The following is a 26,898-nucleotide window of genomic DNA, read 5'->3' as shown; positions in this document are numbered from 1 at the left end:
CACCTCCTCCATCAGATGGGGGGGATAGCAGTCTCCCTCTTCATCTCCTCCAGCAGCCTAGCAACAAGGCAGGAGGAGGGGGAGGAAGTCGAAGTGGGGGGACCTCGAGCAGCAGTGGCAGCAGTAGTAGTAGTAGTAAGAATGCAGATCATAGGGATCGAGACCCTCATCATAGTCATAGTAGTAGAGGGGGAGACGCGTCACAGGGAGGAGGAAGAAGAAGATCTGAGAAAGAAAGTCACCACCACAGTAGCCGAGGAGGAGGTGGAGAGAGCCACAAGAAGTCAGAAGGGAATAGCAGCAGTAGTAGTAGTACTAGTCGAGGTGAGTCTTCTTCCTCTTCGTCGTCTTCTTCTATTCAACATGGCGAGAATAGTAGGAGAGAGAAATCAGCACGAGGAGGGGGAGGAGAGGATGGCTCGAAGACTTCTGCCACTTCAACAGATAAGAAATCTTTCTCTTCTTCTTCCTCTGGTCATTCACATCATCACACGTCAAGCAGTAATAGCAGCAGTAGTGGTAGTAGTAGTAGTAGCAGTCGAAATGAGAGAGAGGGAGAGAACAAGGAGAGACGGAGTCGGGGAGAAGGTGTTGGAGAGGGAGGAGGAGGAGGTCGTTCATCGTCTTCTTCTTCACATCATTCAAGATCATCGGGAGATGTTTTAAGACATCCACAAGCTCATCCTAGTCCAAGCGGAGGCAGCAGCAGTACGAGTCAGGAGACTCATCCTTCCCTTTCAAGTAAATCAACAGACTCTTTCATGACGATAGAATCCCCCTCGGGGCTCGATGATCTTTCTCCGGATAGTCTTCCTCATCCTCCTCCGCATCACAAAGGAGGAAGGCCAGGGAGCTCTCACAACACTTCACAGAATAAGGTATCTTCTCAGCGTCATGATTCTTCTTCTTCTTCTATTGTGGAGGGTGAATATCATCCTCACCATACATCGCAACAGAAAGGAAAGACAAGCAACAATGGTATCACACGACAGTCTTCTTCTGATTCAAGTAAGAAAGAGTCTTCTTCTTCTACTTCAAAGACAGGTCATGCGCATCACCATCATCACTCGAGTCGTGGTTCCTCTAAAGAAGAAGCGAGGAAGATTTCTTCTTCCAAAGCAGCGGAGCCCTCCGAGGCAAAGCTCTCCTCTCGCAAGGGGGGAGGAGGAAGAGAAGGAGAAGGAGCTGATAGTAGTAGTAGTTGTAGTGGGGTTGCTGGTATCTCATCAAAGAGAGAAGTAGGAGAAGAAGGTTCTTCATCTTCTGTTGACGAGAAGAAGAAGAAGATAGGGGAAAAGGAATCAGACAGGTTCAGTAGTAGTAGTAGCAAGGCTGTTTCTTCTTCTTCTTTCACGGATCTCTCCGTAGATGCGAGCCCTAAGGCAAGCGGTGGTTCCTCTCGCCATCGTCGTTCTCGCAGAAATGGGCGATCTTCCCCAGATGACGAAAAGGAGAGAGAAAGAGGTGAAGACCCTTCAGCTTATGCCTCCTCCTCGTCGTCTTCTTCTTCTGATAACCGTCACCATGATGATACATCGTCTCCCTCTCCTACAGCTGCAGCACGGGCGACATCAACCAAAGGAAGAAGGTGCAAGACCCAGGGGTTTGAGGAGGGAGAAGAGAACGACGAGGAAGAAGAGGGGGGAGGAGAAGGAGAAGGATGGTCGCCTTCCTCTCCCTATACACGTCGTCGTCATTTACCAGGTTACTCCAATCTTCCTTCTCCTTCGTTAACTCCCAATTCATCTCGTCAGTCTTCTCCTTCTCGAGACGGAGAAGACAGAGGAGGCAAGTCTCTCTCGCCATCGAGAAGGAGAACAAACACGAGAAGGAGTCAAGAAAGAAGAAAGAAGAAAGCTTCTTCGATAACGTCTCTTGATCCATGGTGTATGACAACTACAGCAACAAGCAAAGATCGAGGGACAGAAGGTCATCAGACCACATCATCTACGAGGTTAAATGCCACAGGAGGGATAGAGCAGGGGGTGGGAGATAAGAAGAGTCCTAGAGGAAGCTCTGAAGGGGATCAGTCTCATCATCTCATGGATAGCGGTGCTTCTCCTTCTTCGTCTTCTTCTTTAGCATTGTCAAGTCCGAATATAGCAACTTCTGTCGGTGAGGGAGGAGGTGGACTTTCCTCCTCTTCAAGTGGTATGATGAATGCCTCTTCTCCGTTTAATCCCTTGCTGAAGGGTATGCTCTCCTCGACAAGTAACATCATAGCAGGGTGTTTATCACAAAATACGACCAACAAGACAGCTTCTCTCTCTCCTTTCTCAGCATCATCATCATCTTTCTTATATCCATCACAAGCCACGCTTTCTTCTTCTCAACTCTCTTCTGTTGGAGGGGGTAGCTTTATGCCGTCGCTGTCGTTATCTTCAGGAGGAGAAGGACAAGGAGGGAGTATCTCGATGTTAACGTCTCAGCAACAACAGCAGGTTGTCGATGCTGTAGCTGCTTTACGAAAGTCACTGCATGCACCAGGAGATCACCCTTCTCACAATGGGTTTCCACCTCCGTCGTCTTCATCTTCTTTGCCTTTCTCTCCCCCAGGAGGAGGAACGTTACATTACAACGACAAAACACCATCAGGCTTTTCTTCCTCTTCCTCGGTCCCCTCTCATTCGACGGCAGGAGTAGGAGGAGGAGGAGGTGTGAATGAGTATTTTCCACATCAGGGTGCGCCTGCAAGTCTTGGATCGCAGCCGGGAGCAAGAGAAAGAGAAGGAGAGAGAGGACAAGACATGCCAGCATCTTGGAAGTATTCTTCGTCTTCTTCAGATCTACATGATTCTGGTCCTCAGAGAGGAGAGGATCGAGGTTTATCTTCTTCTTCTCCCCCGTCTTCTCATCCTGCTTACTATGGGCAGCCGACATCTCAACCGCAGGGACACGCGAGCCATGACAAGAAGACATCAGGAAGGGGGGGTGCCTCTTCTCATTCTTTCTCTCCCGCGACGACGCAGGGAGGGGGATCTTCATCCTCTTCTCTTCCTCCTCACAAGCCTGGGGGAATGTCAACTCTCTCAGCAGGCGGAGAAGGCGAACGAAGAAGCCCTCCTGGAGACACCACTGTCTCTTCTTCTTCTCCCTATACGTTAGGTGGGGGAAATGGAACTCAAGGGCTTCTCACTAATCATCATCTCTCTCCTCCTGCACACCATCAACATGCCTCGCCATCCTCTCTTCATTTCTCTTCTTCCTCACCTTCTTTTCTTCCTCCAACACCCCATGGAGGCCCGCCCCCTTATCTCCATCAGCCTCTGTCCTCTTCATCTTCTTCCCCTCAAGCAGATCGAGGTGGAGTTCATCTGACTCATCCTCATAGTCATAGTGGCACCAGTCACCACCTTACTAATCACACTAGCAGTAGCAGTCTCACTCCTTCTCCTCCTCCTCTTCCTCCTCATAGTAGCAGTAGTGGTCACCATACACATCTTCATCCTGTCTTGCAGCAGCAAGCTGTGGAACAAGCTCATCAGCATCGAACCCCTATCGTTGGGCTAAGTGTGTGGAAGAAGATCGATAAACTTCAGCGATCCAAGATCTGCTTGAACTGTCGCCAGCACCCTCAGCGTGTTAGCGCCTCCTCAGGAACGGCTTGCGGTGTATGCAGTGGATGTGCTCGACATGTAGGGAGACAGACCTGTAAACATTGCGGGGTAGAGTTCCTCCAACATCATTATTGCTCTCAGGTAAAGACACACAACTGCAAAGACCAGAGACTCACCCTCGACGCACCATGGCGGGGGGAGGATACATACAGAGAGCCGCACAAGTCAACGCACCGAACGAGATAAACATACAGAAGTTTGTGGGGATGTATACTGCTTCGACCATATATATATATATATATATATGTATGTACATGTTTATGGTGCTGTTGTAGGTTTAACACGGTCTGGATGTACAGAAAGAGGTGTGGGAGGATTGTTTCTTTACATAGATACGGTGTTCAACTCCCTGTGCAACAGCGCCATATACATCTGATAGAGGCAATACACATGCCTGTATCCCTATCTATATATGTATAGAGAAAGACAATCCGCACCGACACCCCCAAAACAGGAGACATCGTCATCATGGAGAGAAGATGAAGAAGGGCATACGAACAACTCTCTCTCTCTCCCCGTGTGTATCTATCCACATGGCGTCTAAAGAAGAAGAAACACGCACATGGAGGTGCCCGTGTTCCTTCTTCTTCTTTAGTGATGAGGTTAGGAGGTGTCTGGGACCTGCCTCTTTCTTCTCTTGTCGATGACACTGGGGGGGGTGGGGGAGGACCTTCGGGGTGTTGTTCCTGTGAGGGCTTTTACTGTTTGGAGTGGACCGAAGAAAGAGTGTCCCTTTAGATGTTTCTTCACATACAGTTCGTCAGACGGCATGCACGAGCACGACCTAGGCGTGGAAGGGAAGAAAAAAGACGGCCCAGAGGAGTCTTTTGAAGATGGATGTGTTGTCTCATAGATCATCTCTTTAAATCTTGACTCCTCTGAGCATGTAGAGTATGTAGTATAGATAGGTATATATATATAGATAGGTACATAGGCGATCTGTGTGTATGTATCGTCTTTGTATATATGGATGTGGATGTAGTAAGAGGGGAGTGTGGAGGAGAGAGTCAGTTTTTGTGCGAGAGTATCTTCGTATCTTCCCATGGAGGGGGTGTTTCTTTCTTTCTTTTTCTTTCAGGCAGAGAAGCTCTTTGGTCGTCCTATCTGTCTAGGCTGCGCTAAGCAAATGTCAAAGTATCAAAAGGAACCCCAAATGTAAGATCTTGTTCTCTCTGTCTTTTCTCTTTCTCTCAGTTCTTCTTTCTCTCCTTTCTCTCTTCTCTAAGGGGATCACCTCTCTGTTATTGCCTTATTAGGGAGCCCGCTCAGTATGTACTTGGGATGTGTATAGATACGTGCCTACAATAGAGCATCATCTTCTCTAAGCTCGGCCGGCCGTTCCGTCTGTCCTCTGAGAGATATTGGTACTACATCGCCTGATCCAAGGAGCAGGAAGAGGATGAAAAGAATATATCTACATATACATGTATATATCTGTATGTAGGGTTATGTCGTATGCGTATACATACGTGTATACATGCATAGCGAGAAGGACTTGAGGGCTTTTGAAGCATCATGGCGGGTAGGTAGTGTTTTTGCTGTCGCCATGGAGAATTTGAGCGCTAAGAGCTAGGAAGGGTGCCCCTCCATCGACCCGACGATACAGATGAGGCGGGATAGTGAATTCTCCGCAGAGACGAAGGAATAGTTCTGTCTATCTGTCTTGAATCTATCTGTCTATCCTTTCTTCCTATGTATCCCTAAGTCTACCTTTGTCCGTCTATCTGTCTATGTACACAGAAAGAAAAGAGAGGAAGTAGTACTAGTAGTAGTAATAGCGTGGGTGTCCGTGCCTACAAGAGAGAAGTCTCCTTGGTTCTCTTCCTTTGTTTCTCAATATAGATGAAGAATAGACATACGCAGACATGGTCTCTCCTGCGGGGACTTTTTCTCTCACTCTGTATGTGCATGTGTCAACTCTTTCTCTCTCTCTCTCTAGATAGATAGATAGACATGTCTATATATTTGTATACGGTGTATGTCTGAATATGTTTTTTGTGTGTTTCCTCTGGGGTGTAGTTGCCGCTACTGCAAGTGTTGGTCCGCCTGGAATGAGGCTCTAGAGTGTGAGAGATGTCGGAGCCGTATCCAGAGGTAAACGCACTCTCTCACTCACTTGCAGTCAGGGACCTTCTTATCTCTCCCTCTCTTTCTACAGTCTCTCTTAATCGATGAGTTCTTCCTGTCTACTTGGCCTCTATTTTCTCCCTCCTGGATCAAGTCCTTCTTCATCCTCTTCTCTTCTTCCTCACACACATTCGATTGCGTAGAGAGTAGATCGATACTTGCAGTTCTCCTCCTCGTGACGTTGTTTTTCTCTCGCACGTTCTTGACTCTGTCATTACGTCTTCTCTTTGTTAGTCCTAGCCGCTGCCTACGTCTAAAGATGTCCTCAGTTGTTTGTCTCTATGCATCTCTGACATTTCCTCTCTCTTGGAGGTGGATCTCCTGCTGAGAAGAACTACTGCAGGCACACATTTCGGGGCACACACATAATACGTTCTCATTAGACTCTAGGTATCTTCGCTTATCTCTTCATCCTTCCATACTTCTGTCATTCCCTATGTATCTATCTATCTACCAATCTATCTATCTATCTATTTTAACCTATATATGTTTCATCTGTGTATCTTTCATCTCTCCGTTTCCTGCTTCTTCTCAGGCATGGTATGCCAAGAAAGTGTGAGAGATGTGGGGTTGACGCTGCGTTCCCTCGGTCGTCTTCTTCCTTTGAAGGCGGAGGGGATGTGAATAGCGGCAAAGACTTGTGTTTTCTTTGCTCTTTCGCCTTGAAGAAGAAGTATCTCGTCCAGCAAAGATCAAAGAGCCGAGTCCAGCAGACACTTCAGTTGCTTCATCCAGGTCGAGTGGATGCGACACCCCTAGATCCACAGCAACTCCCCAAGGGACTCCCTGCTGTCTCTACGAAAGATCCTGTAAGATCAGAAGAAAGAGAGAGAAAGAAGATAGAAAAGAAGAAGTAACTATGAAAGAAAAGAGATGGAGCGACACAGAGACCGCTCTGTGGATATCCTATACATTAGTTGGGAGTGAAGGGGATAGACTTCATTCAGTCGTATACGCGTCACCATCGAAGGGGGGGGCGTCTCTCTCGACAAACTTTGCATGTAGATAGATACACACATGCATGCATAAGGCTGGATGTTCGTGTCTTTACTGGACTTACATAGAGGTAGATCTGTATGTAGCTATCTCTGTGTCGTATATTGCATATCTGTGTGTATATCTCTATATGAATATGTACGTGTTGATTAGTGGCCTGTTGTATTGCAACATGTGTATGTCTCTCTTCTTGCTGTGATCCGACGAGACCCACGTCGTTCTTCTCTCTCTCCTTTCTTTCCAAAATGTCGCTCTCTTTTACTGTCCTTATCTCCTTTTCTTTCTTTTTCATTCTTTCAGTTAATCCTTGTCGATGGAAGTCGGAACGACAGTAGTAGTCCTCGCAAGATGAAGAAGAGTCTTCTTGACTCCTCCAAGACACAAAGTAACAAGAATAACGAAGAGAGCTTTCATCCCGAGGGAGACGACGATCTAGGCGGGGGGGTTGGGGCCGCTGAGGAGGGGGGAGAGCAAGAGGAGGAAGAAGGAATCTCACGAGAGAAGAAGAAGAAAAGAAGAGGAAAGGGTGGGGGGGGAGAACAAGAAGAGGAGGAAGAAGAGAATGTCGCTCTGTCTTACTGGAAGCAACAGGCTGAGAGACTTCAACAGCAGAGCGATCACTACCTGGAGCAGCTCCAACAAATGCAGCAGCAACTTCTACAGAAAGACCTCACTATGCAGGTATACACGCACATATAGATCTATACATACACATATACATATTCTACATACTTCAATACTAGATATAGATAGATAGATAAACATAGGTAGTATACACACTTTCACAAAGAGATACCGTCCATACACTCATAGATAGTTTCCATACATATTAAGGTAGACGTCCATGTCTATGTATTTCTATCTATCTATCCTCTATTTATGTATAGATGTATGGATAAATGAGGGTGAGGTGAAGGAGTAGAATAAGAAACCTCATAGTGAGATACATGCATATGTCCTGAAAGACATACCAATGTGTATATACACCTACATGTATATCTTCCCCTATGTGCATATACATATCTCTACATACATGCATACGCGTATACTCTTGCAGATTATGAATAGAACTGCTGTGTTTCCCAATATGTGTCGGTGTGGAGTCTTTCTGTATGTGAGGAATCTTTTCATTCTTCACACTCTCGACATCTATCGTATTCCTACACCTTCCTCCTCCCTACTTTCCTTCTCCTCGCCCAGTCCCTCCTCCTCATGGAGACAGATAGATGCATAGACATACTAGGGCCTACCTAGTAAAGAAGAGAGAGAACAGAGGTATTCATCTGTACACAGGAAAGAAGAAGCATGATTGAAATAAGTAACGTCTTCTCTTCTGGAAAGATATAGATAGACACGGCATGTCTTTATGTTTACTCGGGTGTATTTCAGGAGCAACAGCAAGAGAGGAGAGAACAGCAGCAGTCTCTTCAGAATGAACTTCTACAAGAAAGAAGGAAAAATCAACAACTGGTCAGTCTTCTCCAATCTTTCTTTCTTTCTTTTTCTCTCATTCTCTCTCTCCCTCCCTTTCTCTGTCACTTTCTCGTCGTCTCGATGAAGACTGTTGCGTTATGTTTGGCCGGCGAAGATAAGTATGAAGAAAAAGCACACACAGCAAAGTGAGCTCTTCCTTCTTCTTTTTCCTCCTCCTCTTCATCGAATCCGGGGAGAGAGAGGAAGCCTTCGGAATGATGTCTTGCCTTCATGGTGCTTCTAAACACATACGGATCACCAATGTTTATGGAGGGATGTATGAAGGAAAGCATGTATGCATCTGTATGATGTATGTATGTATGTATATGTACACCTGCAGCTAAGTTGATGGGTATCGTGGGGATCGGTGTCGCCGCCGTTCCTGTACTTCTTGTTTGTCTTCGTCTTCTCCGACTGTTTGTGCTGTCTCTTCAGGTTCTAGATCTCAAGCGAGCGTCTTTGGAGAGAGAAGCTCAGGCTAACAAGCATGCAGCGGAAAAGAGAGAGACAGAGAAGGTTCACCTGGTAGGTTGGAAAACCACAGAAGAAGAAGAAGAGCTTATCAAACCTCCTACTCTGTCCTTGATGTCTGTGTAGAGATGCACATATACGTATAAACATACGTGTGTATGCATATATGTATAGAGAGGTGGAAGACAACGTGTAGAGAGACTCATTACACCTCGTCATACACACGCAGTATCTTGCCATCATGTCTCTCGTGCAGAGACTTAGGAGGTGGAGAGATAGACGCAAATAGATAAATAGATAGATGGCTCGATGTGTGTACCCCCTCTGAAGAATGGAAGGAGGTGTCTCAAATTGTTTTTCCTCTCTTCAAAGAATATCGAGAAAGGTGTGACTCGTTCCCTTGTAGTGGAAAGAGTAGGAGGCCTGCCGTCGTAGCAGTGAAGTCTGTCTAGAGGTCCTGTCGCGCCTTGTATTTCGTCCTTTTCTTTCTTGTTGCCTCGTGACCCTTGGTTTGATCAGGTATACGTACACCTGAACTACCTACCTACCAGGGGGTTGTCTGTGTATATATATCGATGGATTCACATATGTGTCTATCCGCCCCATGTATACCTACGTATCTTGAGATGGAGAGATCGTTAGATAGTCTCTCATCTTGGTGCAAGCGCAGAGTTTGTGATGTGGTAATTCTGATGGATGTGTCGTCGAGAGAGTAGTAAAGAAAGAACTCCCAGTTATGGTCTTGTGCTTAACTGGTAGATGATAATGAAGAAATACGGTATATCAAAGGGATAGATGAATGGATGCCTTCTTGTGTTGCTTTCGTTTCCTTCCTCCTTCCTTCCTGTCTCGACAGGGGTTATCCAATGCTTTACACGAGTGTATCGATCAGCTAAAGCAGCGCAATGAAGAACTCGAGCTTGCAAATAAAAAGTAAGATAGAAAGAAAGAAAGAAGACATAGAAGCGTCGAGCCGTTCTAGGTGTCTGACTGCGTCTTCCTATGTTAAAGAGATAAGTAGAGTGACAGATAGATAGATATACAGTAGGGATACGATGTATACCTCCGTTCTTCTGGCTTTTCTTCTTCTTTGCTTCGTTGTGGTCGATGGTCTTTATTTCTTTTCCCTGCCCCCCGGCGTGTGTATGACGAAGAGAATCGATTCTTTGCATCATGCACTGCACTCTGTTAGTCGGACTTTCTTGAAGAATCGACATGCGAGAGGAGTAGGAAGAAGAGAAGGAGGAATACTGTGACTCTTCCTCTTCTTTCTGTCTGACGTAGAAGAGAAGTGAAGATCTTCTCGTTGTTCGCTATAGAGTGATCCCTAGTTATACTTCCCGAGGGACACGCAGTGCTTGCTCTCTCGAACGAGAAGGAGAGGGACTACATCTGAAGATTTTCACAGTCTATTCATAGAGATCTAAGGTAGACTCATGTATCGATACAATCGTGAATTCGCGGAAGCCGCGCCCCTATTCTATAGTTATATAGATAGATATATAGCTATAGCCATGCCTCCGACAACAACCCGATCTGTATGTGTCTATCTATCTTTGGTCTATCTATATGTGCACATATCTGGGGCTGCCCCTTTCTCTATATGTATCTTGTATACATGAACGTACGTATATGTATATATGTATATTCGCGGCGTATCCATGTATAAGCCGTTTGGGTTATTGCCTTTTGTTCCTTGGCGTGATGATGTGGTGCATGCAGATGTGTGTTCGAGAGCCAAGGACAGAAGCGCCAGTTGATCCAAGCACAGAAGGAAGTTGAGAATCTCCGAAAAGAACTCGCGTCTACCCAAGCAGCTCGGAATGGTGCTCAGTCAGAAGTCGGAGAGTTGAAGAGGAGTGTAGATACACTGCAAAAAGAACTTGAAGCCACCAAGGTGGAACTCTCAGCAAGTCGTGAGGAGATCAGACAGATCCGAGAAGAGTCAGCGTCAAAGGAAAGAAGTGCAGGAGAGAGAAAGAAAAGGGACATCTTGATGAGCTCTCCGAATACCCTTCCAAAAGAATCCCGTAGCAATGGTGTAAGTGGTACCAAGGGAGGCCGTACTATGGAAGTCACAGGCAGGGGAGAAGAAGAAAAGGAAGAAGAGAAGATCAAGAAGAAGGTTAGGATCATGACGATGGCCGACGAAGAAAAACCTCGGCCAGATGACGAAGAAGAGGAAGAAGAGAAGAATCATGTGGATAGAGATGGGGGGGGTGATAGTGAAGGAAGAGAAGGAGGGGATGAAGGAGAGAATCTTGCGACGGGTTCTCCTTCTTCAAGTTTGTCTCATGCCGAGGAGAGCTCAAAGGCAGGTGAGGATGAGGAGGAGATTGTGAAGGGCAAAGAGGATGGAGAGATGAAGCAGGTAGATGACGGCGAGGAGGAAGAGGAGAAGAGGAAGAATGAAGAAGAAGAACGGGGAGGGAAGGAGGATGTTGTCGATGGATCAAAACATGACAAGAAGGAGATTTTACAGGGGAGACAAGAAGAAGAGGAAGAAAGAGGAAAGGAGATGCAAGAGAGGAGGAAAGAAGAAGGTGGAGAGGAAGCGAAGGTAAAACGAAGGGAAGGGGGTGATCAAGAAGAGGAAGAAGATGGGGAGACAACAGACAAAGCAGATCAGAATGGTATAGAGGCGGAGGATAAGAAGGGTGGTACTAGGAGTAGTGGAAGTGATAGCCGTAGTGAGGAGAAGTCAGAGAAGAGGAAGAATAACAAGAATAAGAAGGCGGGAGGGAAACAACGAAAGGGTCGATCAGTCTTGATGAGAGGAAGAGGAGGAGGAGGAGGAGACAAGGAAGAACAAGAGGAAGAAGAAGAAGAGAAAGAAGAGCAGGAGTTGAATGATGATAGTAAGGCTTGTGCTCATGACGATGCTGACGGTGATCGAAAAGAAGGAGAGGAGAGAAAAGGAAGTCTTGAAGAAGATGAAGATGAGGAAGAAGAGACCTTATCATCATCCGTGGGGGGGAAGAAGAAAAACGCCAAGAGAAAGAAAGGAAAGAAAGGAGAAAGACTCTCGACGAAGAAGAAAAAGAAGAAATTGAATGAAGAAGATGTGGCCGAGAGCCAAGGTCAAGAAGAGGAGAAAGAAGAAGAGTCCAAGCCGTCTTTTTCTCCTCCTCTAATTGTCGATACATCCACTTCGTTGTTCTCTCAAGATGATGAGAAGCTCTATGGAGAAGCGAATGAAGAGCAGAAGTACGAGGAGGAGAGCGAAAGAAAGAAGGAAAGTGAGAAAGAAGAAAGAGAGGAACAAGAGGCAGGGGAAGGAGGAGACCCTGAGGGAAAGCAGCTCACGGCAAGTAGCGACGAGACAGCAGCTAGCGGAGGAGAAGCCACAGCAGCTAGCCAGGAGACAACAGCGGCTAGGACAGTGCCAGACACAGAAGAAGATTTCCAGCTGGGGGAAGAGACAGCCTCCTCCCCACTATCGAATTCCTCAGTCGAAGGAGGGGGGAGTTCCGTGAGTAAACGAACGAAGAAGAACAAGAAGAGGAAAAAGAAAGATGTGAATGGACTGAAAAGATCTCGTGATGAAAGAGAGGAAGAACAAGAAGAGGGACAGCTGTTAACCTGCGCACCATCGCTATCTCTCCAACGAGAAGAAGGTGACGAAGAAGAGGTCAGGAATGAAGAGAACTACGAGAACAAGCAAGAAGGAGGAAGTAGCAACAGGACAGCGAAACATAGCACGAAGAAGAGAAAGAAGAATGAAGAAGACGCAGAAATGATCTTGACTTCAGAGGGAGGAAAAGAACACCAGCAGGAGACAGCCGGCTTGTTGTTCTCTCCTGTCGATGGAGGGGGAGGCGATGAATGCTCTTCTGAGACGAATGAGACAAGGGGGGAGGGTGACAAAGAGGATGAAGAAGGTAAAGAAACACATGGTCCGATTTCTACTGAGGAAGAGGGGGATCGTCAATCTAGTCGCCAGTCTATCTCACATAGAGCTAACGTTGATCAACCTGCTTCTTGTGGAATAGAAGAATCATCAGCTGACAGTAAAGATGGTGGCGAAGAGGTAGAGGAGAATACAGAGGAGGAGGGGCAAGAAGAAGGAGGGCGCCTGAGTGAAGAGGAAGTGGGTCCAAGAGAAGAAGAGGGAGAGGAAGAGAATGAAAAGAAGAACAGAAAGAGGAGAAAGAATGGACAGCTCTTAGAAGAAGAGAAAGGAAAAAGTAAGAATGATCAAGAAGAGATGGGCGTTGGGGAGAAAGAAGAAGGCAGCGAGAAGGAGGAAAATGAACACAAGCTGCAAGATGCTGTCGAAACAGGAGAGGAGAAGAAAGATGAAGAACAAGAGGAAGGAGAAGAAGAAAGGATGATAGACAACATCGAGTCTGAAAGATTGCGAGTACAAGAAGGTGCCGATGATGACGGAGAAGAGAAGAATGAGGAGGAAGACGATCATCGAGAAGAGAACTTGAAAGAAGGGGGAGGAGATAAAGAAGAAAGGAAAGAGAAAGGAAATGGGGAGACAGGAGACCGACGAGGAAAACAAGGAGAAGTCTCTCAGGTCATCTACATCGATGATGATGAAGAGGAAGAAGGAAAGAAAGAAGAAAAAGAAAAGTCTTCTCAGCTATCACCTGGCGTACACGATGACAACCAGAAGCAGCCAAGTGTGGAAGGAGAGAAAGAAGGAGGAGAAAAAGAAGAAGAGGAAGAAGAAGAGCAAACACTTGGCCAAGAGAGACGCTTTACTCGTGGGGGGGGTGCCTATCTCAAAGAATTACAGGAGAAGAATGATACCCAGAAGAAGAAGAAGAAAACGTCGGCGAAGAAATCCTCTCCCAACCCTGCTCCTAAGAAGAAGGCGAAAGCAAAGGTAGGTTTTCTTCTCCATGAAAGAAAGCGAGGAAGGAAGCTGTTCTCTGCTCTTTGAGAGTTCATTCGAGCTGAGCGTGTGCCTAGCTCTATCGCATGATCGATAGATAGATAGATACACGGGTGAAGGCTTGCATGCGGGGGGAGGGGAGATGATGTTTCTTCTTCGAGTGAAGCTTGAAGGAAAACCAAGGATGGATGGGAGGTAGAGACGTCTTAGGATAGTGTCTACTAGAGGTGTATAGACACCAGAGATACAGAGGGAAAGACATTCGATCGTGGCGTTGATGAAGAGAAGGAAAAGGAGGAGAAGACCAAGGAAGAGACCGACCTTTTTTCCCAAGCTGTCACTCACGGGAGAGATGACCTCTGTATCTCCTATGTAGATCTCTTGTACAAATACACAGATAGATATAGAAATTATCCAGAGATTAGGTAGATAGACTGATAGAGACATAGTTGTTGTTGATGCTTGTTCTGTAGTGAGGGTTGTTATGTTGTGTGTGGATGGATGGTGGGTGCTGAGGTGTCGGAGTGGATTTCTTTCCTGTTGAGTTTCTTCTGAAAGCGGTATGGTATTCTGTTGCGCATGCCATGTGATTTTTGGGCTCTACAGGCCTCGAGAAAGGTTAAGTGATAAATACAGTTTTCCTTTGTACCTGCAAAGTCAAGCAGATGGTGATCTTCCCCCCTTTCTTTCTTTGACAGGAATTGTCGAAGCTTCTTTTCTTTCTTACATATCTGTCTATGTTGCATGTGTATACGTGTATATATTGGGACACCTGTGTCACTGCAGTGTGTGATGCACATAACAGGTCTATCGATGTTTGATCGATGAGGTAGATGCTAGCTGTTTTATTATGTCTCACGTTCATTCGTTCTTCGTTGACCGACAGACCCGCATGGCTTATCCTCCCCCCAGTCGTTTGTCTTTGTTCTTCTTCTTTGTCGTAATTCAACAGTTTCTTCCCTCATACGCTGAAAAGGATAAGTTTTGATGTTGAGCAGTGGTAGAAGGGTAGAGAAGAGGAGATCAAAGAAAATGATTTCTTCGCCCATTAGTCGGTGGCGTGTACATACATAGTAAGACATACAAACACACATACACATACACACATTAGTCGCCCTGAGGGGCGTCCTAGGGATGAGGCCCTATGCTGACGAACAAAGTCGGTCGTCCACGACTAAGGGTTTATATATGGTTTCTGTAGAAGCAACAGGTTCCGTTTATGCAGTGTGTAGGAATGAATGATAAACAGACAGGAGGGATCAATTTTTCCTTGTTTTTTTCGCCGAGACAACGACAATGCTGCCTGTCTTTTGCCGGGAGAGCTGGGAAGAAATTCTCCGCCCTTCCCCCCCTCCTATCTTTTCGATGACGATCTTGATTCAACGTCGTGTCAGTAGCGCTAAAAGTATACATTGTGTAAGATGGCTAGCTAGCCAAAAACGTTTACAGTCAGGCAGTCCTTACGTTTTGGTGGTTTTGATTTCCTTCAGTGTTAGTTTTTCTCGTGGACGTGCGCTACTTGTTGCCATGATGATCTTCACAATCATGCTGATTATGATCACCCATCCGTTCTGTCAAAGAGAAAAAGAACGTTGAGTAGATGCGATGTTCCAGATCTGTCACATTTCGACATTTTCAGTGAGAAAAAGTTCATTAGTCGTTGCGCAGTGGGCTGTGACGTCTCGAAAAGGGGTAAGCTCCACTTGTGCTTTTCAGTTGCAGAGACTTGTATCTGTAAAGAATGGAGTTGCAAGAAGAGATGGACGGCTGCCCCCTCTCCTCCCCCCAGGGAATAGCCTCGTGAAGGCAGTGGCCTCTCTTGCTTAAGAAAAGCAGGTAGAACCGGGACACCGAATGAAGCAAAGGGGAATTAGGTTCCCCGACGCTCCCGTATAGGGTTAGCCTGCTCGCCACCCAAGAGTAGTTGTGAGAACGTGCTGCTTTGGAAGCATCGGAGAAGACGTTACCGGTATAGTCCTTCGCTCTGGTCGTCGGGTAGTCGTAAATCACCAGCGCTGCTTACCTACTGGCTCTCTTTCCTTGTGCCACCAGTAATCTGGTGGCCGCGTAGACGGAGAGAGCATAATGTTGTCGATCGGCCGAAGACATCCACCCCCATCAACTGCACAGTTGACGTCTGTCGCTCACCTTACTTAGTGTTGAGAGGCACCACCTCGCTGGAAGTTCGGACTGCCAACTGAGAACGGTTCGCGCCGACGTGGGAAATCAGTTCCATGGCAGTATCGAAGGCCTGTCAGCGTTGCGGATAGAACAGGACCAGTGAAGAGCGCTTGTCAGCTGATTGTTACACGCCTTCCGGTTCTTGGTCGGTCGGAAAAGCGTGAACTGAAAAATTCGAGCGGAGGGGCCCTAAGAGTCAACGGCGTGCGCACTGACACGACAGGAGGTCGAGCTTGAAGTGCAGACGCGATGTGCGTCCTGCTGTGCTCTACAGAACCTGTAAGCAACCCCGTTTGGAGAATGCGCTAGAAGAACTGTCCGGAAGACAGGTAGCCCACTGCTGCAGGTGTGCGCCTTTACTACAGTATAGCCCGTCAGCTATTTTGTTTGTCGGATCCCTTATGCCTAACCAGACTGGCAGCTCGTGTTTGTATGGAAGAACCAGAGCAATAGCGTGCTAGTAGCGTACTCCATGAAGGTCCACGCTAGCCGCACTGGTTAGTTGGTGATCGCTTCAACTATGTCCGTCAGCGATCACCCGTTCACCAGTCCGATCTCGAGTGCAGACGACCCCAGACAATGTTCCTCTGCAGGTTGAAGAGAATGGGCAACCGCGAAGTAGGAGTTGAGGGAGTTCATTACAAGGGAAGACCACCAGCCGCTATAGTTGCACGGAACAGACAAATCGACAACCGGAAACTCGCATCTCACACGATACCGTGCGAGACGGCTAACTTCACCGTGGTCCACTTCAACAGCGCTGTTGACACTCCTCCCAGGGACCGCAAAGCACCGCCCGTTTTTACACACATTTGTTCAAGAGAGCGTGCCCCCTGTGAGTTGGGACCTCGATGCCCTTGTACAGCGATTCCCCGTGTTGTTCGTTAAAATACTGAAGGATCCGCAGCATCCACCGAGTGATGGGTGCTGTAGACCTTTTGGTTCTTCCAACGAACAGCACAGGGAACCGCACTGACGTCCCCGTTCATCCCGTGATGACACAACAATCACACCTCTCCTCGGTCGGAGCCTCGCCCCTCTCCCAAGCATCCTTCCTCGAAACTTGCCACAGAAATGAAGAGACCGAAAACAGAAGAGTTCAAGCCACTAGGTGCAGCAAACAAAAGTAGAAGATTAAGCAACAGCTGCCGGCACATGCGACAAGGAGAGTGAATGCCCATTGTCAATAACTGGCCCCCCAGGCTTCCAAATGGACCTTTTCTACCTCAACCGTCTTGCCTCTCTTTCCGTCTCGAGCAAGGCGAGAATGTCACCCTCTCTCACAGGTCCTTTCACGTTTCGAATAAGAGAGCGCCCCGCCAAGTCGGAATCGTCTGCCATGAAGGTGACGCGGACCTGAATAACGCCACCACGGCTTCCAGTTCTCCCCAACACCTTCTCGACCTTCGCAAGCTTCGGCTGCTCCATCCTGAGTGGTTTTAGGCACAAGTTCACAAAGCGAAAAAGCAGCGGGCACAAAACGGAGATCTCCGACACCTGCGGTCAGTGCTCGAAGCGTGGGAAAGAGAAAACAAGCAGCACGAACAACCCCATCTTCCAAGAGGGCGTTTCGTCGACCCTGCTGCCAACTACAACACGTGCCGCCAGTCGTCCAGGACTGACGCAATACTACCGGCGCTCTACTGTGACAGCGCATGCATGCAGCGTCATTCCCCCACAACTGTCGGCAGGGTGAGAAATTACCGCGATCGTTCTCGCACCAGTTACAGCAACGCCGGCATATTCGCAAGCTACCTTTCAGAATGCGGCTTAGGAACCAGAGACAGGCAACACCGTCATGAGCAGTGATCTTAGCTCGGACAGTTCAAACCTCTTGTTGCCTGCTCCGAATCGAGCACAAGTAGGCTTGGCCTACTCTCCTAGGCAGGCTGAACGCCGTTGACCTCAGCAGCTCGTGCCGGGGTTCTGCGCTGCGCACATACTTGTTCTCGCAAAGAGAGCTTCCGGGTGGCTAACAACAAACAGGAAGCTCAAGCGGGACGTTCCTTAAGTGAAACAGGCTTCCTTGATGGCAAACTAGAGCGGGGTTGCGCTGTTTCTGGGAAAGCGGTCTGACATCCGGTGGACTGTGGACCAGCTGGAGGAGATCTTTCGTCGCACCTTGGCACAGAGAAGTTGCCCTCTGCATGGAACAACCGTCAGCCATTCCAGTTCCAGTGGGGTGGCGCTTACCGTACACGAGGCACGGGTCTTACTTTGGGTCTTTACGGACGTGGCACGGTCTAAAAGCTGGCTGTCTGGGTTAGATTTCCTAAGCCGGCTGCGCTGCGTTCTTGATTTTGTATCTGACGGGTGATACAGCGGCACAGGGACAGCATTCTGTCATTCGTCGTACTTGATATATCTCAATCCCAATTTGTATGCATTTGGGGTTTCATAAGAAAAGACCCCAGCGTCGGCTGCAGGTGCTTCAACTGAATAGCCACTGAAGGGCGTTCTGCCTCAGTCGAAGACAGAGTATCTCCTCCCAGTCCACTCCGCCAGTTGGCGTCTATCGACAAGGGGGAATTTCATGTTCTCATCCGTATATGTTTGCTGCTGACCTAGAGCCCACATCACAAAATGTGGGGCAACAATGTGCCTCCAAACCAGGGAAAGAAGCGGACTTCGCTAACGCAAGTCCCCATGGGCATACGGAGGGGTCATCGCATGTCGTTAGCCCCGCTCCACCGAGATGAAGAATCATTGCAAGGCGAAGATGTGAATCCAATGGTACAAACTTGCAGCAGCGTAACACAGTTCCATCTGGCAGTTTTGGACGCTTCTTGGTGCGGCTAAAGGGGTGGGAGGCCCTGTTCTTGTTCGTACGTCCACCGCCTGGCGGAACAACGCGCCCAATGCTGTCCTCACGTGCAGGACTCTCTTGCACGGGCAGTCCATCGACGAATGTATTGTTATCCACTCATTTAGAGTCTGGCGTCAGGCGAATGACGGTTGCTGCTTCCGGTCAGCGAGGGCTGAGCTTTCCGGTCTGCCTTGCACACTCTGCAGGCCGTGCTGCGCGTCAAGCCAAAGGACCAGCTTCAATTATCCCCCGAAGAGCTCAAAAAGAGAATGCCCCCCCGCATTCTGTATCCTCAAAACCCTAGAGCACCGAAGAACTTAGCTCTTTATTCCTTTAAGGAAAAGCTCTTCAAGCGAGATGAGCAGATCGAGCAGACGGCCTTTCACCTCGTTGTAGACGGGTAGGACTGACGCGTACCGAGTGAAAAACGTCGGACAGAGACAGTATTTTGTAGAGGCTCTGAAACATTCTTCTATGCCTCTTCACGGGCAGGGGTTGCTCTGGTCACCCCCATGCCAGAGGGGCAGAGCGGCACTAGTCACTACACGCTACGCTCTCCTGCGCACACACGAGAGAAGTACCTTGCCCGATGGCAGTAGCGTACCAAAGGGACGACAGGAAGGCATCTTCTGCAAAAGAAGCCACTTCTGTCCGAGTGCACGTGTCGCCTGGTTCTGGGGGAGGGGACGAATAGTACGGGTTCCGAAGAAAAGGTGCTAGCTACCGGATAGTTCACGTAGTCGGCCGACCTCGGCGGCAACAAGTGAAGGAGGGTGTCTGGACTTGACAAGCAATAAAAGCCTCGTTGAGAACACATCCGGCTGTGCTACCAGAAGAGAGTCCGCATGCGCACATTTACAATTGCTTTTGCTAGCGGAGGTTCCAGCACCTGTTGGATAGGGTTAGCGCGCGGTTGCTCTCTGGATGTGAGCGACCTGGCTATGTGTTGTCGCCCCGATGAATTAGGGCTTTGCTGCATGTCGAGAGCCAAGAAGCAATGGATCAGGAGGAATTCTGGCGGCAGCGAGAAGAAGAGGCCGCTAGGAAAAGGAGCATCGAGAGTGTTGATATCAGCATTGAAGACGACGTCCAGCGTGAGTAGCCTCCCGCCCCGCCGCTTGATCAGCAGATCACCGGAGTATTCCGGGCGAGGCGACACTTAATGACTGCTGTGAGCCTTCAGGCATATGAGTTAAACCGTTTGGGCTGCAGGCGAGAGGGATCTGACACGCTGTTCCTGCACACCTCACGGCATTAGTACTTCCACATTTCCCGACGCAGGGAATGCCGAGGTCCTCTATCGAGACCGTAAAACTTTAGCACATAACCCGTGAAAGATGTTTTCTGCTGTGTGCATCCGCTAAGAGAACAACGGTGACGAAGGCCGAGTATTAAGAAACCAGTTCAACTACGGGGACAGAGCTTCCCAGACAGCGACTCAGACTATCCGGTGAGAACTCAACTCACGGGACATGCCAGGAAAGTGCTATCCGGGTCTCAGGCCTCGTCGGCTCGTGGCCCCGCGGCGTGCACCGCCTGCGGCACTCGTGAAATGTTTAACCCTCCCTGTTCTTTTGGCGGCTTCTTATAGTACACGACTTACCCCTGGCGTGTTTCTGAAGCTTCAAGGAAGCGGAGGGTCACTAGCTGTTCTGCACCCGGTTGAAACTTCATGTCAACCTGCAGGGAACGTGGGGCAGCCACCAGACCTCCGCCTACCGTCCCGTTTTCTGGGACAGGTCAGTTTCCTGTTCGTTTTTCAGAGAAGTGAGATAAGTCGTGAAACAGACCACCAGGCTTTCGCTTGGCCCTCCCGATGATCGTTCAAAGGGCGCTTATTTAGCCGCGGGCGTCATTCGCTGTACCCTGAGACGTCCCAGCACAGAGGGCGCAGACATCATGCAGTCCACGTATTGCACGACTGCAGCACGTACCTACCTGGCCCGGCTACGAGCTGCGGAACGTCCTGGGGGTGGCCCGCCCTGCTCTCGTCGAGACTGGAATAGCTTTCTCAAGGCACGCAGGAAGTGAGAACCCGGCTTCGAGTCTATTGAAGTATCTCGCACTTCTGTGTATCCTACAGTGAACCGCTGGATGATCTACGATGCGTACGTGGAGGAGCTGAACGCACAGAGTCGATCAGAGCAAGAGAAGGTGAGGTACATGATGTGGAGGCGTTCTCAAGCGGCTTCTTACGGGCAGCGCGTGCGCAGGTGGTCGCATGATCTGGCCACCTGCGTTGTCGCCCCGTTGGTGAACTGCGCAGCTCTTGTGCGGGATTGCACTGAGAGCGACTGAGTTCAGGCTTCACCTTACTTCGCTGCAGCAGAAGACTACTGGAGAAGAACCTCTCTCATCCAGCAAAAAGGCCGAACTGATACAGAAGTTCAGTCGTTGCAAGCAGCTGTTGGTTCGGAATGGGCATCTCGTGCTGAATGCGCCCCATATTCTTGCAGGCTGCAGGCCAACCAGAAGAAGAGGAGAAGGGCCACCAGCCAAGCCAACGAAAAGATGCCGACTGCCTTAGCAGCATGAAGTGGGCCGTCAAGGTGAAGTTGGGCACCGTTGCTTGGCTGCTACATGGTTATTTCCGGGGCAATCGCCCCCGTTTTGAGTAATATGTTCGCGGCATCCGTGCTCTCAGATATCTGTAATTAGCAGCTGACGTGCCTTTATCACGCGCTGTTTGACCGAAGACTCTATCTTTGTCGAATCCTCCTGTGCAGCTGACCGAGAGGGTCGTGAACCACAACACGGAGATAGAGACGTACCACAAATTCAAGTATCATAAAGAGCCAGCATCCGGCGACAATAGTACCACCGTCGTACTGCCGTTATGGCAGTTTCAGTTCTCGAAGGTGAAGAAGAAGGATGTGACAGGCCTTAAATGGAATCCCCGATATCCTGATCTCTTTGCAGCCGGATACGGTAAGACGGCGAGCACACAGGGAGAAAGACCAGAAAAACGACAAGAGTAGAGCTCCTCTTTCGTCACGTAAACACAGAGGCCGAGCCTGCCCTCGCGAGAGACCAATGGAACTTCTATCTTTTTTGTTGCCAGAGTCTGCATCGTGCGCCCAGGGAGCTACGAGTTTCAAAAACATGGACCGGGCTTCGTCTGCTGCTACAGCTTGAAGAACACAGTATACCCGGAATACTTTTGGAGAACGGAAGCGGTAAATCTGCACCGTCTACTAGCACTCCTTCATGACTTTCGCACAGTTCCAGTCTCTCCGGATACCCAGTAACCACAACTCGAAAACGCCACCCGCCCTAGAACCGTGTTCTCGTTACCCAATAAAAGGGAACATGAGGGCTATTGTATGTGGAGGTGTGGGTCTCATCTATTCGAAACCTTTTTTGTGTGCCTGTTTATGTGCTTAGGCTGTTTGTAGCCTGGACTGGCACCCGCACAACCCCTCTCTCCTTGCTGTTGGCTTGTACGACGGAACCGTCATGGTCTTCGATGTCCAGTCGAAAAATCGGAAGCCTACACACTGGAGCACAGTTAGGGTCAACAAACACACTGACCCTGTATGGGATGGTGCGCCTCTTCCTCACTGCACTCGTGTCTGGTCGTAGCAGTGCGCGTAGCGCGGCGGATTCTCTAGAAGCAAGACACAACTAAAGAAACGCTTCTTTGGTGAAGCACTTGCGGGAATTGTACACAGGCACTCCAGAGAAGAGAGATGAATTGCTCGGTGAGGTACCACCTTGCCGTAAGCTGAGGTCGTGCCGGTAGCCATAATCCTGACAGCTGACGTACAGGGGAAAAAGCGACTTCCTTGATAGGTATGCTAATTCACTCTGCGTGTCTGTCCTGTCAGTTCGCTGGGACAACGACAACTCCAGCAGCACGCTGCGATTCTACTCCGTCTCGGGGGATGGCAGAGTGACAAGCTGGTCCTTGATGAAAAACAAACTTGAGTCAGAAGAGGTGAGGTGTTGGAAGCCAGAAGACCCCCCGTGCTCCCACTAGACACATACTCCGGAGTGTCTCCTCTTCACTGGAAGGAAGCTCACCGAGATAGTCACACTATACACACTTAAATGGTTCCGGGAAACGAAACCGCGGTGTGTACTCTTTCGCTTCTGGTCTTGGTCCGGTGCTTTTCCCACTGCAACGCAGTGGCGTCGATACCTTGTGGGGGACTGGACTCACTTCAATGCCGAATTCGGTCAGACCCCTAACGCCACTTTTTCCCTCGGAGTCAGAAATCCGGCGGGGCTTCTCAAGCTGTGTTCCGCTTTTCATGTAAGAGGTTCCCTCGCAGATGCGGTGTCTGCTGCGGCTATCGACTTTGATAACATGACTGTTTACAGGTGACGCTGTTGAAGCTCGACAACAGTCAAATGAGCACTGGAAAGGACACAGCAGATGCGACCGCTCTGATAGGAGTCGCTGCTGGAACCTGCTTCGATTTCAATCCGAGCCAACCGCACATCTTTCTTGTCGGCACGGTCGAAGGAAGGATTTTCAAGTGTTCAAAGAACTACAGCGGCCAATACCTGCAGACATACGAGGGTAAGATCTGTAACCCACCCGCAGCTGGCACTTGAACACACGCCAGCAAATTTCGTTCCTTCCCTGACCTGCTTGGGTCCGCTCCTGCGTTAGGGGGTCCGCGCTCAGATACATCATGTGTCTAGACCAGTGCTCTTCGGCACTGTTGTGCGGCAAGTAACGTTCTGGAACTGCTGCCCGGTGTGTCCACTTTGCAGGCCATGACATGTCTGTCACCGGGCTGGAATGGAATCCCTTTCATCCCCGAATATTCATCTCCAGTTCTTCTGATTGGACTGTCAAAATATGGGACCACTCGACAAGTGTTCCCGTGCTGTCGTTCGACTTCGAAGTGGTATGTGAAGAACAGCAAATCTGCTGGCTTAGCAACCACAACGCAGATTAAGAGCCACTGCCTACGATAACTAGACGGCACAAATCCGAAGTCCTGCCCGAGTCGTTTTGGCTGCCCGTTCGCCGACGTACCCCCCACATAGCGACGCTGTCGTGACCTCTAGCTGGAAATGCGCTTGTCCGGGGGATTTTTCTCATTCTCGGGCCACAGCCTCTCGCTCTATCGTAGACGTTGATGTGTTGGTTGGAGTGTTTACGTTGGATATAGTGAACCGACTGCGGGGTCGTTCGCTCAGCTCGAGGACGTGGCTGGACCGAGTCGCGAGAGACTGCCGGCCACGTCATTTCACTTCTATCTTCTGTTGTCTCCACTTCCGCAGCCTGTTGCAGATGTTCGGTGGGCACCCTACAGCTCGACCGTCTTCGCGGCGGCTACAGCTGACGGCACCGTAGGTCATCGACTGAAACAACACTTGGAATAATGTGTCGGAAACCGTCGTTACTGCTAGAGGAGAAGCCTTAATGAAGGAAGGGACGGAAGCGCTGCTCGTCTTTGACTGTCCATGTGCAAGCCTATCTAGGCTTTCTGAAGTAGCTGAGTGAGAATCCGTTAGGTTCTCCAAACATGGCCCATGCAAAACACACGGCAAACACAAGGAACTTACATACCTTCGGGAGACGAAGGAGTCCTGTAGCAGCGGAGTTCTCGCCATTTGTAAATTCGGGTCACGCCGACTGAGTTGGAGCTATTGATGCGCACATGCCGTCCCTGCCTCTCGCGGTTTTCATGGAGTTCCCCTGCGTACAGGCAGGCGAAAGAAACTCTCACATCAGCTCACGCCACTTTATCATTTCTCACCAGGCTTGTTTTTTGACACACTCCTAAACCTCCTGGGCACAGAGGCTACCAACAGGAAAAGATCGAGTAGAAGCACGAACAGGAGACAGGCGGCATTGCCTCGTAGCGCTCAGCAACGATGGGAAGGTCTTTGCGAACCGTATTGTAGTTTTCTTAGATCGTGCTATCGTCCCTCTCCGTGGAGGCATCTTACACTTGCGCCAGTGACATCCACTAAGCAGTACACACACCATCTGCAGCCATCGGCCCTTCGGGGCCACTAACAACGTATTTTCCCGACATAGATTCTCCGTGCTCTCTCTCTACTTGCAGGTACACATATATGATCTCGAAGTAAATCGCCGGGCCCGGTTAGGATCATACAAGGTATGTCAGTTTGGCTGGACAAGAGGAAAGTTCACAAGGGATGCTTTCGACTGGAACATAGCCGGAGTGTTGGAAGTATTGGCAACCTTTTCCTCCTTTGTTTTGTAATGCCCTAGCACATGACGAAGTGCCGATCTCAGCAGGCCGCTTTTTCTATTCTTCCCGGGCAGGGGGAACGGAAGAGTAGTAGATTCTTCTAGCGTGTTAAACGAGAACGTGTATAGATGCCACTCGTACCAAGTACAAGTGACATATGAATGGAACCGAGCGGAGATTCATTATGCCTCAATCGAATATGGAATACGCTCAGGTTACTGGAGACCTCTGTCTGACCCGCCTGTCCTTCAATCCGACTAATACGATTCTCATTGCTGCCGAGGAAGGAGGCAAGATCACAACGTTGAAGCTTTCTTCTACTCTCAACAAGCCAGTGGTACGCAAGATGACAGACCTACGAGCCATTCACAGGAGTTCTTCTGGTCACGTAAATCACATCGCATAGACCGGAGCTGAATCGCTGAAGAGCGTAAAGAAGGCATGTTTACCTTATACCACTTCGAGCATCAGCAGGCATCAAACTGATCTGCCCCCCCTAGCCGCAGGCTTCTTCTGCCACCTTATTGTTTGTACTGCTTAGCCGACTCCGACAACAGGTAACATTATATGCGTGAGAATCAGTGATCCACCTCCTACATGCTGCCGAGTCCCCAAGCTTGGAATCGAGGCCTCATAACTTCACATGCGCTATCCCATGGAAGCCTCACTCTCCTTCTCCCTCCCCTTGTCTCTACCATACGCGACTGCGGAGGTGAAAAGCTGCTGGCGTACCCGTATGAGCTCTCTTTCCCTCGCCGCTTCGAGCTGTTGTCGCTACTTGCCTGTCATGAGCCCCTTTTCTTCGCGTGGACACTGTATACCGTTGCCCATCATCAAATGATAGATTACGTGGTGTATGCAAAGTATCTCCATACTATGTTCAGCTCGAAAAGAAAAAGTGTCGTGTAGCTGTTCTACTGGGGTTTGCAGGAGCCTGAAGACGGAAAGACAGAAGCTCAGCTGAGAACAGAAAAGCTGAACTCAGTACTGGCAATGGTTTCTGATCTCTTCCAGTCCCCTCTTCCCAGCGATGGTAACGCCAATCTCCCCGCGGCTCTACAGGCTGTTTGTGATGCTGACCATAACATGGCTTCATCCCCTCAGGCTTCCTCTTAGCTTTCTTTGCCTCGTCTGCACTTTAGGACTTGGCTCTTCGAAAAAAATGAAGATTCGTTGAAAGCCTCAGAGACAAAAGGATGGCATCTGGAGAGCGGTGTGATGTGTATGACTGTCTAGACTTCGTGTTGCAAAAAGACACATTGCCTTGATCGCAGTTCTCTTTTCTCTTGAAGACAGCCACAGAAAGGGCTTCCGGGTCTTGTGACCGACTGCGAAGCTTGAGTCGTGTCTCCATGTCCTTAATGAAGTCTTGAATTTCTTTTACGAGTGTGCCAGCACGAAAAACGTAGCGGCTCTTTGAAAATATGCTTAAAGAATCCGTGGAAAGACGCCACAAATGAGGCGCCGATGTGTCCTTTTCAACAAGAAAGCAAAACTGCACGTTGAAGTGAAAAAGCCGTCAAGTGGACGAGGACTCTTACCGTTACTTCCTCTCACTGACAGTCAGGTGTAACCCGAGGAGCGAGAGTTGTAGAGAAGCCTCTCCCTTTCCTCTCTGGAATGAGACCTCCTCCAAACCCTCTGAGTTGCCCACAATCAAGCTCTTTTTCAAGCTTGCCGGTTATTCTGATGATGCAGAGGCTGCTACCTTTTCCTTCGGAGACAGGTGTGAAACTCTGCATTGTGTAGCACTACCACAAGATCTTGAAAGAATCTCTTTCATCCGCGCTACCGATGAATCCGAACAAGCAGACACCTGCTTTCTTCTGTCACTCAAGAAAGACGGAACCATAGCTGTTGCCCCCACACGGAAAGAAGATTCATCTTTTGTCACACTCTACTCGTCTTCACTAGTGTGCTACAATCTAACTGTCGATGAAAAAAGAAAGACTTTTCTTTCACCTAGCTCCCTCAGAGTTCGTAACTCCTAGCCTATCCGAAGGTGAAGCAAATGCTCGTGACGAGCTTCTGAAAAGGGAAACCGCGCTTTCTCTTTGACAGCATGAGTCAGTCCCCCCGCCCCGGGTAACTGCACTGAAGGAATGACCTTCTGAAAGCCCCATTTCAGTCAATCGAGAGAGCTCTGAATTTCTTTCATAGTGAGAGAGACCAGCAATTGTGAAAGAAAGAAGCAGGAAGAAT

At 49.0% G+C, this 26,898-nt stretch overlaps 3 protein-coding genes across 3 annotated transcripts; 2 read left to right on the top strand and 1 right to left on the bottom strand.

The window, feature by feature from the left end:
* Window positions 1–15,204, top strand: CSUI_000930 (uncharacterized protein; the record flags this gene model as incomplete). The annotated part of the gene is made up of 10 exons (XM_068061137.1): window positions 1–3,698; window positions 4,696–4,772; window positions 5,637–5,711; window positions 6,280–6,553; window positions 7,041–7,421; window positions 8,130–8,210; window positions 8,649–8,738; window positions 9,541–9,617; window positions 10,407–13,521; window positions 14,137–15,204. Coding segments are annotated over 10 exons (7,889 nt in total), but the record flags the coding sequence as incomplete, so codon positions are not given.
* Window positions 15,205–16,890: 1,686 nt separating this feature from the next.
* On the bottom strand, window positions 16,891–17,473 carry CSUI_000929 (uncharacterized protein). Its single transcript, XM_068061136.1, has one exon. The coding sequence runs from the start codon at window positions 17,366–17,368 to the stop codon at window positions 16,982–16,984; it is 387 nt and encodes a 128-aa protein (XP_067926891.1). The 5' UTR covers window positions 17,369–17,473; the 3' UTR covers window positions 16,891–16,981.
* Window positions 17,474–18,294: 821 nt separating this feature from the next.
* Window positions 18,295–26,105, top strand: CSUI_000928 (wd g-beta repeat-containing protein; the record flags this gene model as incomplete). The annotated part of the gene is made up of 17 exons (XM_068061135.1): window positions 18,295–18,462; window positions 18,724–18,917; window positions 19,484–19,611; window positions 19,883–19,967; window positions 20,204–20,256; window positions 20,601–20,671; window positions 20,974–21,066; window positions 21,244–21,445; window positions 21,599–21,693; window positions 21,902–22,061; window positions 22,345–22,454; window positions 22,841–23,042; window positions 23,240–23,376; window positions 23,756–23,824; window positions 24,547–24,600; window positions 24,911–25,033; window positions 25,627–26,105. 17 exons carry the CDS (start codon window positions 18,295–18,297, stop codon window positions 25,810–25,812), a joined length of 2,130 nt encoding a protein of 709 aa, XP_067926890.1. The 3' UTR covers window positions 25,813–26,105.
* Window positions 26,106–26,898: the final 793 nt, after the last annotated feature.

Source organism: Cystoisospora suis (genome assembly GCF_002600585.1).
Source record: "Cystoisospora suis strain Wien I chromosome Unknown contig_366, whole genome shotgun sequence".
NCBI lineage: Eukaryota > Apicomplexa > Conoidasida > Eucoccidiorida > Sarcocystidae > Cystoisospora > Cystoisospora suis.
The sequence above is the reverse complement of the archived record's forward strand: the minus strand, read 5'-3'. Positions and strand labels throughout refer to the sequence as shown.